Below are 15260 nucleotides of genomic sequence, written 5' to 3'. Positions count from 1 at the left end.
CACACAGGGTTCTTCTATTCCTCCTTCAAAGAGTGGCCTTTGAAGAAGCGTTACCCTCACAGAAGTCCTTTCTCAGCCTTCTCATAAATAAAATTCTCAGAATTGTTTAATACTCTCATTATGGTTTGACATAGTAGACCTTCTTTTCCTTTTCTCAAAACATCATTTTTTCAGCCTTTAGGCAGATTTTTTTTGTGATCCTTGAGTCAAGCTATTAATTCAGTGATCCTCCATGCCATGAAGATATGCTGTAATAGTACAATTATTACACAAGAAAAGGAAAACATCAGAGAAATGACATTGTAAAAGTTCCAACTGTATGGCAAACCAGTATATGAAAATAATAGTGACTTCTTCCCCACCTCTGCTGCTTTAAGATCTTCTGTCGTTGATAATCTGCAGCTTGACTATGTGTATCAGTATGTATTTCATTTTATTTATCCTTCTTAGGAGTCATTGTGACTCTTGGATCTGAGAATTCCTAGCTTTCTATAATTCTGGAAAATTCTCAGTCACTATTTCTTCAAGTACTGTCTATCCCAAATTGTTTTATTTTGTGAAACTCCAGTTTAAATATATTTTAGGGGCACCTGGCTGGCTCAGTTGGTTGATCCTGGGACTCTTGATATTGGGGTTGTGGGTTCAAGCCCAATGTTGAGTGCAGAGATTACTTAAAATCTTATTTAAAATGTATTTTAGATTTCTCATTTTACTTTCCATGCTCTTTTCCTATATTCTACCCCTTTGCCTCTGTACTGTTCCAATGTACAGATTTCTTCATCTCTAATTTGGGCTAGTCAGTCCATTGAATTTTTAAATTTTAGCTGTTTTATTTTTAACTTCCAGAGGCTTTATCAATTCCTTTTAAAATTCTACTAATGATTTGATAGTTACTTCTTCCTTGCTCATATTTTTATTACAGCCTTTATTTCTAAAGACATATGAAAGGGGCGCCTGGGTGGCCCAGTGGGTTAAGCCTCTGCCTTTGGCTCAGGTCATGATCTCAGGGTCCTGGGATCCAGCCGGGGTCGTCAGGGTCTCTGCTCAGTGGGGAGCCTGCTTCTCCCCCACTCTCTGCCTACTTGAGATCTCTGTCAAATAAATAAATAAGTCCTAAGCTAAAGTCCTTGGAGGTCAAATTCTGCTGCTCTTTGTTTCTGCTGAATCCTTCCTGGGTCTTGGTTCTTCATGTGTTTGGGAGTTTTTGAATGTGAGCTCCTAATTTTAAACTGAGCTAATCTTGAGGGGCCTGGATATGGGATACACTCTTCCAGAAAGGATTTGTGAGTATCCAAGCTACATACAGGATTCCTACCTACTGATAAAACTAAAAATCTAATCAAGAAAGGGACAGAGAATATGAACAATTATGTCAGAAAAGAAATACAATAGCCAATTATCATGGAAAAACTGATTAACTTTACTTGGACTGGTATAATACAATTAAAGAGATTATTTTACATGCATCACGTTGTTACAAAAATAAAAACGCAACAATCAGCAGCTGGTAAAGGTGAGGGGGAAATAAGTACTTTCTGACATCACTGGTTAGTGTAAAATGGTACCAGTCCTTAGGAAGGCAACTTAATATAATTTTTACAATTCATGTTTCTTTAACCTGTCCTTCAATTTTTTTAAGATTTTATTTATTGGGGCGCCTGGGTGGCTCAGTGGGTTAAAGCCTCAGGTCGTGATCCCAGGGTTCTGGGATCGAGCCCCACATCGTGCCTTCTGCCTCTCTCTCTGCCTACTTGTGATCTCTATATATCAAATAAATAAATAAAATCTTAAAAAAAGATTTTATTTATTTATTTGCCAGAGAAAGAGTGTGTGTGTGAGAGTACAAGTGGGGAAGCTGCAGGAGAGAAGCAGACTCCCCGCTGAGCAAGGAGCCTGATGTGGGATTCAATCCCAGGACCCTGGGATCCTGACCTGAGCTGAAGGCAGACGCTTAACCAACTGAGCCACCCAGGCATCTCCTACCCAAACTTCAAATTCTGTGTATCATAGAGAAACACTATACACCTGTACAAAAACACTTTCTTTAATGGTAGTTCCAACTTTTTATATAAAAAGGTGGTGAATCTTTCCGTTTTATACTTCCAGATCGTTGAATGGTAGGGTGTTTTTTTTTGGGGGGGGGAGTCATTTAATTTTGTAATTTATTCATATTTATTATATTGAGATATGTTGCTTTCTTAAACCCATCTCCTCCTTTTCTCCTTCCTTCTCTCTATAGCCAAATGAACAGGAAGCCAATCTGCACTAACTAAACTGTTCTCATCTCCCACTTCTTAACCCACTGTAGTCCACAATCTGCACCCACTACCTCACTGAAAATGCTCATTTTAAAGGTACTTTCTTATTGCTAAACCCAGTGTTGTTTTTCTTCCCCACACTTATATTTTTCCTTCCTGCAGTATTTGACACACTTGGCTACTACTATTTCCTTGAAGTTTTTCCACCTCAATTTCTGCAATGTCAAGGACCCCCTGTATTTCTCCCACCCATCAGGCAGCTCTTTCTCATTCTCCTTTGCAAGCTTCTCTGCCTCTACCCCCTTAAACACTGATGACCTAAGAGTGTTTCTCACTTTAGCATCTCTGGGTGATTTCCATTTCACGGATTTCAAGCTACCACCTAAATGCTGATGACTCTCATCTCTATATTCAGCCTGGATTTCTCCTCTAAATTCTGTATTATTACTTACATGTCACACATGTCCAGGCTGCATGTTGAAGGCTGGAACTCATTAGCTCTCCTCCCCTGCCCTCTAACTAGCTTCTAGCCTTACTTGCCCTCCCAAACTGCACCTCTGCCTTTTCCCACCCCAGTAACTAGCCCCACCATCCACCTGCTCACTCAAGCCAAGAGCCTGGGAGACATCTTGACTAAACACAAATTAGATCAATGGATCCCTTTGACCTTTAGGATAAAAAAAGTTCAAATTACTTGGCTTGGTATAAGGAATTGGCTTTAATTTGATCTTTTAGTTTTAGCTTTTATCACCTCACACCTAGTATTCTAGTTGGTAGTACCATCAGCACATGGCAGAAAAGCCATTTAGTCAAAATCAAACTGTGTAAGAAAAGTTTAATTGATTGATTAAACTCGACAAACATGTATGAGCAACTATTATTTTGCAGGTACTGGACATTCAGGGTATTAAAGAAAACAACTGTCAGCTTTTGGTTTAGTGAAGAATACAAGTTTTAAAAATATGATCATACAAATAAATACACCAGTTGGCCCTTTTAAGCTGTGTGGAGCTACTTGTATGCAGATTTTTTTTCATTACAGTATAATACTATTATGATTTTTTTTAAAGATTTTATTTATTTGACAGAGATCACAAGTAGGCAGAGAGGCAGGCAGACAGAGAGGAGGAAGCAGGCTCCCCGCTGAGCAGATAGCCCGATGTGGGGCTCGATCCCAGAACCCTGAGATTACAACCTGAGCCGAAGGCAGTGGCTTTAACCCACTGAGCCACCCAGGCACCCCGATACTATTATATTTTTAAAAAAAATTTTGAGCAAGAGCGAGCATGCATGGGGGGAGGGGCAAAGGGAAGGGAGCAGCAGACTCTCTGCTAAGCAGGGAACCTGACGTGGGCCTTCATCCCAGGACTCCAGGATCATAACCTGAGCTGAAGGCAGATGCTACCATCTGAATTACCCACATCCTTCCAGTTAGGATTTTCTAAATAGCTTTTTCCCTAGCTTTCTTTATTGTAAGGAGAGAGTATAGGGGTGCCTGGGTGGCTCAGTCGGTTGAGCATCTGACTCTTGATTTCAGCTCAGATCTTGATCTCAGGGTTGTGAGTGCAAGCCCCATACTGGGATCCGCACTGGGTGTGGAGCCTACTTTAAAAAAAAAAAATACAGTATATAATATTTACGACATAGAAATTATATGTTGATCAACTGTTTATATTACTGGTTAAGTTTTCCAATCAACAGTAAGCTAATAAAAGTTAAGTTTTGGGGAAGTCAAAGGTCATACATAGATTTTCTTTTTCTTTTTTTTTAATTTTTTTTTTTTATTTATTTATGAGAGAGAGAGAGAGAGAGAGAGAGCGAGCACAGGCAGACAGAATGGCAGGCAGAGGCAGAGGGAGAAGCAGGCTCCCTGCAGAGCAAGGAGCCCGATGTGGGACTCGATCCCAGGACGCTGGGATCATGACCTGAGCCGAAGGCAGCTGCTTAACCAACTGAGCCACCCAGGCGTCCCAAAGGTCATACATAGATTTTCAACTGTGCACAGGGTTGATGCTCATCTGTATTGTTCAAGGGTCAACTGTATTAATTAAAAATTATGACAAATGCTATAAAAAGCTTTGTAAGATTTGAGAAGCTACAGATTTATGATTTAGATTGTTGGTAAAGGAATGCCTTTTAGAGGAGGAGACATTTAAGTAGAGACTTGAAGACAAAGTGGGCAAAAGGCAGATAGGTGGCAAGGAGCCATGGGAATGATAGGAGTCTCAGTCCCCACCCCACCCTTCTTTTCCTTGTTTTGTCACAAATCTTTTTTGCCAGTTGGCTCAATGTTAGGCTTTGTCAATAGAGGGCACTGGGGGAACAATGGAAGAGGATAATGATGGGAAAGCACTTCCTTTATGGTACTAATTCTTTTTATTCAGTGCCAGTGGATCAGTGTATGGGAGACCCACTGACACTCCCCTCAGGAGTCTCTGGGACCTGTCCCAGCCAGCTGCATCCTCAGACTACACTCCCCCCGCCCCCACCCCCTCACAGCTGCTTCCTTGGCAGCTTTGGCTACAGCAGCTTACAGATGTTGCTAGCAGTGATATACAGAATACCAAATTAAATAATGCTTAGTTTAGGTATGCTCCTTGCACTGTTTGGGATTATGTTTTAATTTGCTGAATCTGGAGACCCTGGCTGTTTTCCCACTCAACGGACCATCGCTATAGACCAGCGTCAGCCTATTCATGCTCTCTGGAAACAGTAGATGACTTCTATGGACCAGTTATGGCCCACGCCCTCTGGCATGTTTCTTTGCCAGGCTGCACATTCTGTGGTAACCAAGTTCCCTTGGAAGAGGTCAGAATCTCAGGGTTCTCCTAAACCCCTAGTTCCCTCCTTGTCCACTGTATTAGTAGTAGCTGCTTTCATTTTCACCTGCGACTTCTGGATCCCTTTAATGGTTGTTTTACCCCTTTTAGTAGTTAACCACACCCCTTACTATTTAGCAATTATTTATATTAAGATATCCTTTTTGGGGAGCCTGGGTGACTCAGTCAGTTAAGCATCTGCCTTCATTCAGCTCAAGTCATGATTCTGGGGTCCTGGAATAGAGCCCCATATCAGGCTTCCTGATCAGCGGGGAGTCTGCTTCTCCCTCTCCCTCCCGCTCCCCCTGCTCCTGTTCTCTCTCAAACAAATAAATAAAGTCTGGGGGGGAAAGTCACATCCCAAGACAGATAATTCATTGTTGCCAGAGGAGGAGGTGAGAAAACTGGACAGGGTTCCTCTCCTACATTCTCCTAACAGTTTCAAATACAAATAAATGGAAAGGATAACACAGCACTTGTGCCATACTCTTAATTAAAAATATGAAATAGCAAAACTTACCTAGAGTTTCCCTCAAGAGAACACACAAGAAAAATGTTCCCACAAAGCAGCTGCAAATAATACACCAACTATCCAACGTGAATTAAACAAAACTAATGAAACAAATGCAACGTACAAGAATTCCTCACACCTGTCAGGATGGCAAAAATAAAAACACAGGGAACAAGTGTTGGTGAGAAGGTAGAGAAAAAAGAACCCTCATGCTCTGCTGGTGGGAATGCAAGCAGTGTAGCCACTGTGGAAAACAGTATGGAGGTTCCTAAAAAAATTAAAAATAGAATTACCATATGATCCAGTAATCTCACTACTAAGTATTTCCCCAAAGGATATGTAAACATTAATTCAAAAAATATATATGCCCAGGGCGCCTGGGTGGCTCAGTGGGTTAAAGCCTCTGCCTTCAGCTCAGGTCATGATCCTGGGGTCCTGGGATTGAGCCCCGCATCGGGCTCTCTGTTCATCGGGGAGCCTGCTTCTCCACCTCTCTCTCTGCCTGCCTCTCTGCTTATCTGTGATCTCTGTCAAATAAATAAATAAAATCTTTAAAAAAAAAGATTTAAAACATATATATATATATATATGCCCTCTTCCAATCTGTGGCAGCAGCCCACGTGCCCATTGATAGATGAATGGATGAAGATGTGGGGTTTACACACACACACACACACACACACACACACACACACACACACACAAACTACTTAGCCATGAAAAAGAATAAAATATTGCCACTTGCAACAACATGGATGGATCTGGAGTATAATCCTAAGTGAATTAAGTCAGAAACAAATGATTTGACTTGTATGTGATTTCACTTATATGTGGAATTTAAGAAACAAAACAAAGAAACAAAGAGACAAACCAAAAAAACAAACCCTTAACTACAGAGAACAAACAAATGGTTGCCAGAGGGGAGGTGGGTGGGCTGATGGGTGGAATAGGTAAAAAGGATTGAGAGTAACTTACCTCGGTGAGTGCTAATACATAGAACTGTTGAATCACTATACCATACACCTAAACTAACTCTACTGGAACTAAAATTAAACAACAACAACAAAAACCCCCACGAACTCAGGGATGATACGTTCCTGAAGCGAAACAGAAATTGGTATTAACTTAGGAAACAGAAAATGACAAAACCATTTCAGAAATGAAGACTAGAGGTACGTTGGTGGCTCAGTCAGTTGAGTAGCCAACTCTTAGTTTCTGGTCAGGTCATGATCTCTCAAGGTCTGAGATGGAGCCCCACATCAGGCTCCACGCTCAGCGGGGAGTCGGCTTGTGGATTCCCTCTCTCCCTCTGCCTCTCCCCTCATTCATTCTCTCTCAATCTCTAAAATAAGTAAGTCCTTTAAAAAATTACTAAATTAAAAGAGCACAATGAGTCTGGAAATCATAGGAGGCATGTTACCAAACAAGAGATTGGAAATGAGAAAAGCGAACAAAAAGATAAAAAGAACGAAGAACAAATGATAGAAACAGATGATAGGCAGGGGAAATCCAACAATATTCTAAGCAGTGGAATACTACAAATTATTTAACGGTGTAATTAAGGAAAACTGAAATCTTAGTACATGTACTCTGCCCAGGAAGGGAATATTTCTTTAACGGTAGGAAATTTTTCCCGACAATTGCCTCTTCTCACCTGCCCCATTTTATTCCAACATCAAAGTCTTCTTAAATTTTCCACCCTACTATAAAATGGCTCATTCTGTAATTATCTGCATAGCCAAACTGTCAGATGATCAAGTTGAGCCCTCTGACCATCGACCTAGACTCACTGTCGAGTTGCTTCACAGCTGTTATCCATGGATCCATGCTGGATCCAATTCCTAGACACATTTTTTTATTTGCTCTCCTTTTTATGGAGCTTATCTAGTAACAGAACCAGTAAACTCAGGGAAGAGAATCTTTCAAGTTGCATATCCAAAAATTTTATTTTACGGTCACCCATGACAGTGCATATGTGTGTATAAAATATCATTGGATATATAATTCAAACTTTTGAAGGCACTACCCCATGGATCTCTAGTTTCTAATGTTGCTGTTGAATATTATTCTCGATTCTTCTGCTCTCTGGTAAATTTTATTCTCTTTATGTCTGGTGTCCTAAAGTCTCATGGTGATATGCCTTCCTACGGGTCTTTAATATTTATTGTGCTAATTTAGTAAGAGCTTTTTTTCAATCTTTACACTCATAATTTTATCAAGAAATTTTATTTTCTAATAAATTTCAACCACTGCTTTATTTCCTCAGTTCTCTTCCTGGAACTCCTGTTGGTTGTATTTAAACCTCCTGAACTGATTCCTATTTATTTCGCCCCTCTACTTTTATTGATTTCTGTTCTAGAACATTTCCTTTTAACATTCTCACTAAATGTATTCATATTTTAATTTCTTCTAACATTTTATTAGTATCCTGTTCTAATTTTTAAAAAAATTTTTAAGGTTTTATTTATTTATTTGACAGAGCACGAGCAGGCAGAGCAGCAGGTAGAGAGAGAGGGTTCGAAGCAGGCTCCCCACTGAGCAGAGAGTTTGATGCTGGGCTCAATCCCTAGACCCTGGGATCATGACCCGATCCAGACAGAGACGTTTACCAACCAGCTGAGCCCCTAGGCGCCTCTCCTGTTCTAATTTCTTAGAGTACCTTCTTTTATCTGAGAATACTACAGTTCTTAGAAGTTTTTTGGATTCCTGAGAATTGGCTTTTTGTTTACATCTTTCACAAACTTTTCCTCAATTTCTGGTGATATTTTCCTCAAGACTGTATTTATTTTAGAGAGACAGATTGAGAGTGAGTGCACAAACGGCGGGGGGGGGGGGGTGGCAGGCAGAAAGAAGCGAGAAGTAGGCTCCCTGACAAACAGAGAGCCTGATGCAGGGCTCGCTCCCAGGACCCTCTGATCATGACCTGAGCCAAAGGCAGACGCTTAACTGACTGAGCCACCCAGGTGCCCAATTTCTGGTGATCTTTAGCTGTCTTTATTTAAACGTGAAACACTGAACACCTGTTTGGAAGACCTGCGTACATGGGCAGGGCTTACTTAAGGTTGTCATTCTCAACTATAAGGGGATTGTTGGCCAGCTTGGGTTTTAGGTGGGGACCCTCAAATGTCAGCATCTGTCTTTTCTTCCAAAGGTTGTTTATTTTTTCCATGTAAGGATCCTCCAAATCCTAGAGCTGAATAAGGATAAGCAGCTAGGAATCTCATTTACTTAGCATTATTAAAATTGGACTTAATCCCTATTCTGAGCCCAGTAATCCTGAGTCGGATGCCCACTTTTTCTTTTTTTAGCTGAATTACTATTTGAACTTCAGCCACTTCCAACTTCAGAGGCCATAATACAAAATCCTATTCAACCAAGACACATTCATATATGTTTTATTAAAGCTCCTAAATTAAAATGTGTTGTTTTGAAAGTAGGTTCTTCCAGTTCTAAACACAACAGTCAAAATGCAGTCATAGGAAAAAATGGAAAAACCTCCTACAAAAAAATGATTTTGTTTTTAGAAATCCTATGTCATTGAAAGAGGTATGTTTGCGGGGCGCCTGGGTGGCTCAGAAGGTTAGGCCTCTGCCTTCGCCTCAGGTCTCAAGGCCTTTGCCTCATGGTCTCAGGGTCCTGGGATCTAGCGCCACATAGGACTCTGCTCAGTGGGGAGCCTGTTTCCTTCTCTCTCTGCCTACCTCTGCCTACTTGTGATCTCTCTCTCTCTCTCTCTCTCTCTCTCTCTCTCTGTGTTAAATAAATAAATAAAATCTTAAAAAAAAAAAAAAAGTTTTTTTGTTTGTTTTTAAAGAGAAATCACCCAAACGTGGGGATTTGCATTCACAACCCCAAGATCAAGTGTTGGATGTTTTCTACTAACCAAGCCAGCCAGGTGCCTCTAAAGGGTTTGCTTTTTAATTCCTACGAATACATTTAACTTTTCTAATTTAACCAAAACCTCAAGAGCACTCCACAGCACTTAGTAAACCTAACTCTCTTTGTATATACAATCTAGTCCCTACCAACTGCCTTCTCAAATGTCAACTGAACTCTAACACACATAAAAAAGGAAAACGAGCAAGCATAGGGACAAAACAGGAGAATAAAACTACATTGTGTAACTCATCTTCGACAGGGAAATAGTATCAACAAGGAAAATGAGATCCTGGTTTCAAAATGAGTTAAATCTACAGAATGCCAATTCTTTTGTGGTATTAAATAATAATTCAATGCAAACCATGGTTTCTGGAATAAGGTTAAAAAAAAAATCTAACAAATACCTGAGTGAATATAATATGGTTAAACCAAAAAGAAAAATCTTTCACACACAATAATCACTGCAAGAAGATCCCACAGGTTATAGAAAACATAAAGGAACTTTAATATCCAAACAGGGCAAAGAATACTGAATTAACGACCCATTAAAGTGTGAATCACTTTAGGTTCTTTACAGTACCAGATATATTATAGTAAAATCTGAATGCATATTGCAGAGAATGAAACCATTTTTAAAACTTTAATTTCCTCACCTGATAGTAATACCAGTTTTATTTTTAGACTAAAAAAATCTTTCAATGATTTTAACACTAGGAGTAAGATTTAAACCAAAGTTAGCAATGTTCCTGAAATGTCAATTTGTTCAGTAGTAACTTTTTGAGAAATACCACTTTCTTCTCAAAAAGTAGTTAATGTATACTTTAAGATTTGTGCAATAAGAAAATATACTGGCTAATAAAAAGTGTTACTTGAGAAAGCCAAAATGAAAGGAAAACTATACTTTTGCTTAAATTACTTATGCCCAAATAATTTACCCTGCAGTCCATAGATGTATAGGAAATAAAATATTTTTAAGTAAGAAAAATAATGAGGGTCCAAAAATAGAAACATAAACCAGAAGAATCTAAAAATAGCTTCCTGATATTTTATTTTTTGAGTATTTCATTTAAGCTGCTTCTGGTTGCATGCCCTGATCTGTAGACGTTAACAAGGAAATAAAATTCCCAAGTATTTAAAAAATTTACTCATCTTCCATAAAGCAACATTTAATGTATCAACACTTAAAAATACACAGTGACATAATGAAACATCAGTACAACTGCATAGAATTGAGCTCCAGAGAATTATACACTTATGAGCTGTCTTTCCTGGGCTCTGGTTTACATGAATATTGGCTTTAGAGACCAGTTTAATTTGCTCCTACCTGGAAGAGACAAGGCCAGGAAACAAGATTTCACAGGCCTTTTCTGCTGCTAAATGCTAGGAGCTCTCTGAAGGTCTTAAAAATAACAAACCATCCAAATAAGTATACTGGGGACTCTTCCCCTTTGTGAGTAAAGGAAGAAGAAAGTTTGTGACTTTCACTGAAAACAAAACAAAAATCTCCCACAACGTTTCTAAGAGACTCTGAAATGTACTAGAAATTTCAAAACTAGAACAATGCCATCAAAGATTAAACCTCTTAATGCTCGGAGCCACCCCAAAATAAAAAAATTGGGAACTCCAGGAAACAGGTACCAAAAGAATCAAAATAATGATTGCACTGAGGATTCTCCTCTTTGAAGGCTGTTTAAGGAGGTAGGATTTTAAGGTTTTTTTGTTTGTTTATCTTTTGGCCTCTGAACATTTAAAAAATGCTTTGCCCGGCTGGTCCTTCAGGCTAATTTTAAAGTTCACAATGAACTCCAAGCCTGATATAGGATATTCTACAGTTTCACAGCTGTCATTTGTACATATTAAAACTAAGTTGATTTACTCTTTTTGAGTAAATATAACTAGAAAATGGCAAATTAATATATTCCTTTACATACAACTTTGTGTCTCAAAATTCTTGAAAAACAAGAGCAGATGACTTTGTATTCAAAGACTACCAAAGTGTGTATTTGATATTCACATGCAAACAACTTAAAACCTTAGAAATCTCCTGTCAACTCTGCATGATTGATGCCTTTAAGAAGGAAATGACGTACAAAGCTTGCTAACTGTGCAAAATATTAAATTGCTAAACATATTACAGAATGAAACAATACATGTAAATGTAGAAGTTGATACATGAAATTAACACGGGCTCATAAGAACTTCTCACATTTCAGAGATTTTCTTGAGTAGCAAGTTTTTGTTTTTATATTTCCTGGTACACAGCAGAGTTTATCAGAGAAGATAAAAATCCTTTAAACAAATCCAAGAGGGAATTCTTGAGGCACCTTCTCATATAAAACACAAAATGAATGCAATTATCAATCCATCTGAGAAAAGTTTTCAATCTAAGTGAACATCATTTTTTCCCCATTTAAGTATATTATACAGAAATTTAATAAGGCAAGACAAATTTGTGAAAAATGTAGTTACAAAAATGATGTAAACTAATAATTTATATTTTAAAACCCTGAAGGGAAACAGTGGAGATGGGACAGTTCAAACAATGCCTTAAAAAAACTAAAACAAAAACAAAAAACAAACCTAAAACAGAATTGTGCACAAGCTGAAGATTACAAAGAACTTCTAGACTTTGCACAGTTTTGGTTCTTCATTTTTTTTTTGACATCTTTATATTACATGTTTTAAATCATATCAGGAATGCAAACTAGAACTGCACACTACTTTAGTGGAAAAAAGTTCAACATTGTGCAATTTTCTGCCTCTTAATTTTAAAAAAGTGGCAGCAATCCCTGCATTTGTATTTGAAACAAGGATCTGAGAAACTTTATCAAAAAAGGTAATGAAGGCAAAAATTGGCAGACATCCAGCATCTTGTTTCTTTTTAAAACAATGTGGATGATAAGTAATTTCATGATTAAAAAATGAATCTTTTAAATAAATACATTGTATCTGACATTTGCACTGACTGATTTGATAAATCTTTAAGTAAACACGGCTTTACTACACTCCCTGTAGCCTCAAGCCACTGGCTGTAGATTATGGAGTCCTCTTTCACTGGGTTTCATACCCTGCCACTCGGTACCCTGCAGGCTGATTAGGCAACATACTGCCATTCTGTCCTGGAGGTGGCTGCACTCCATAATTTGGTCCCATCCACGGTGCGGAAGACTGTGTCTGACTGGTAGAAAATGTGAAAGAAGCAGAGAGGAGGGGGAAATTCACTGGTTAAAATAAAATGTAATGCCAAGGAAAAAATAATATATACACGGAAAAAATACTTTTACTTAAGCCCAAATAGGAGAATAATGGTTATGCCAGGGAAAGCAAAGGCAAAGTTTTTTCTCTTAAAAACAAGCATCCTCATAGGTTTAATTTGTGCAGTTTGATTTTGTTAGTTTAATACAGCTAAAAAAATAAAAATACCCTTTACATTTATCCCCTTTGAATTCAGAAAAAAGTCATTTCTGACCTCAGAAAGGAAAACTGTGCATCTGGGTTAGACATACACTGAACAAGTCACTACCTGAAAGAAACTTGATCATTTGGCACAACAGAGACTACCACTTACATTACTCAAAGAAAAAATTAAAACAATTATTAGCATATGAAAGCTCATAATATTTTTCAACATTACAAATGTAAGGTTCTTTTATTTTTTTGAAGATTTTACTTTTAAGTAAACTCTACATCCAACATGGGGTGCAAACTTAAAACGCCAAAATCAAGATTCTCATGCTCTAATGGCTAAGCCAGCCAGGCAGCCCACAAATTTAAAATTCTTTTAAAACAAAAACTACGAAGTATTTTTAGTTTCTTTTTCAAAAATTTAAGTTTCATAATTCAAGGTGTACAAAGAAGTGCCCATTTAACAATGTGTGAAGAAACCCTATAGCGCACAAAGTAAAAAGCATAACGAATAAAACACTAGCATCAAAATAACTGTATCCAAGAATGGCTAAATGATCAGTAGTCACATAAAAAGCTTAGCAGTTATTAAGCTCTTATTTTTTTTACCTAAATATTAGTTGATTCATTACTAAGTATTACCAAAATTCTTTTAATACTGGTTATGCCTCAGAGCAGCACATTTCCAGATAAATTTTTAAAGAAATACACTTAAAACTATTTATTAAAAACAGCTCTAAACTAAGTCCTTCAAAGGCTAAAACTTGCTTTAGACAGAGGACCACATTACCTACTAATTATTTAAAGTCTCTTCCTAAGCTCTTTTTTCAAAGGCTAATAAAAAGGGAAAAAGGAAAATATGCTTACTTAAATCCCTGCTGATTCCATGCTTGGCCATACATTCCATATGCAGGTACCTGCCAACCATTAGGCATATACTGGCCAATCTGTTGTGCATTTCCATACCACTGGCCCCACTGGCCATAAGCTTGTGGATATCCAATTTGATTTTGCTATTAAGTAAAATTGTAACAAGTAATTTAGTATTATTTGAAGTTACATGTACACATACAGTACCACAAATGTATCACAATTTGTGATGTGTCACAAATATAGAGGGATAACACATTAGGCCATCACTGCAATTAAAATAAAAGGATAAACAAGAGTTTATAAGATGAATGAGTTAAAAAAAAAAAGATGAGAGTGAGTTATACTACTGTAACTCCATATGATACTCTAAATGGCACACTCTTTGTAAGGGAGTAGGTAATGTCCCAGTAATAAATATCAAACTCAGTACAACGTTTAAGTGTTTTGTAAATTAAACTAGATAGGGAAGACAGAAAAGGATTACTTATTCCTATATTTAGTTTACCTAAGAAAGTTATATAGCCTATATAGTTTGTGAGTTTCTTATTCCTATCTTGATGCTCCACTTACAGTTTCTTCGCAGAAAACTTTTTTTTTTAAAGACAGAATACAAGAGCATGCAAGACAGGGGATATTAAGCAGGCTCCATGTCCAGCACGGAGCTGACCCAAGGCTCAATTTCGCAACCCTGAGATCATGACCTGAACCAAAACCAAAAGTCAGATGCTTAACTGACTGAAACACCCGAGGCCCCCCTTCACAGAAATCTTTATGGGATCACATTTGAACCACTAAAGCTGCCAGGAAAAACAAAAGCAGCAAAATCTAGAAAAAATGCCAAGACTCTAAATATATTTATAGCTTTTGTTTCAACGTCAAACATGTTTGTGAGTTCTCCAAATAGTATGTGAATAAATCTACCAAGTATTAAGAAAAAAGCCTGAATACCCCATTAGGTACACTACAACTCTAGAACTATAATACATGTAGGAAGAGCCCTTATGTATTATCATTTTAGCTAGAAACTATTAACAAGGATTATCAATAATTTCATTTTAAAATAATCTATTATTAGCCCAGCAATTACTGTCCAAAGTAAAGAACCCTCTCACCTGTTGCACAGGATTTATCATATCAAGAGTTTCTTTCCCCCAATAGCATTTCACCACATGACCTTCAATGGTAGTTCCATTAACAGAAACGATTGCATGTGCTGCACTTTCATGGGAATTGAACCTATTGAAAAGAATATTAAGAATCAGCAATATAAACTGTTTAAAGTACTTATGAATAAAACCTATTCTTAAAATCAAGCTGAGCCTGAGGTAAAACAGGCACTTCACATGGAAGAGTAACATGGTGTACTTTCTTCCATATATTTCCCCAAAAATCTTCTAGTCTGAAAAAATGTCCTCTAATAGAGAATGTTTTATTGATCTTGTGGTTACAAGGAGGGAGCCGCTAAAACACAGTGGTAAATGTTGCTAAATGCTAGAGAAATTTCTATTTCTTTAC

The 15260-nt window shown here is 37.8% G+C and overlaps 1 protein-coding gene across 15 annotated transcripts in view; it reads right to left on the bottom strand.

The window, feature by feature from the left end:
- Positions 1 to 9948: 9948 nt before the first annotated feature.
- Positions 9949 to 15260, bottom strand: part of TIA1 (TIA1 cytotoxic granule associated RNA binding protein) — a 33588-nt gene continuing 28276 nt past the window's right edge. For 7 of the 15 annotated variants that reach the window (XM_032873705.1, XM_032873702.1, XM_032873699.1 and 4 more), the window contains 3 exons: positions 14858 to 14981; positions 13740 to 13885; positions 9949 to 12641 (listed from right to left, as the gene is read on the bottom strand). In XM_032873705.1, coding sequence (XP_032729596.1) covers positions 12485 to 12641; positions 13740 to 13885; positions 14858 to 14981 — 427 coding nt within the window. In that variant the 3' untranslated portion in view covers positions 9949 to 12484. Of the gene's footprint in view, positions 12646 to 13739; positions 13886 to 14857; positions 14982 to 15260 lie in introns of all 15 variants that reach the window. The other 8 variants (XM_032873712.1, XM_032873703.1, XM_032873708.1 and 5 more) reach the window with 2 other exon arrangements.

This window comes from Lontra canadensis, unplaced genomic scaffold (assembly GCF_010015895.1).
Source record: "Lontra canadensis isolate GAN:19392208 unplaced genomic scaffold, GSC_riverotter_1.0 scaffold50, whole genome shotgun sequence".
Taxonomy (NCBI): Eukaryota; Metazoa; Chordata; class Mammalia; order Carnivora; family Mustelidae; genus Lontra; species Lontra canadensis.
The sequence above is the reverse complement of the archived record's forward strand: the minus strand, read 5'-3'. Positions and strand labels throughout refer to the sequence as shown.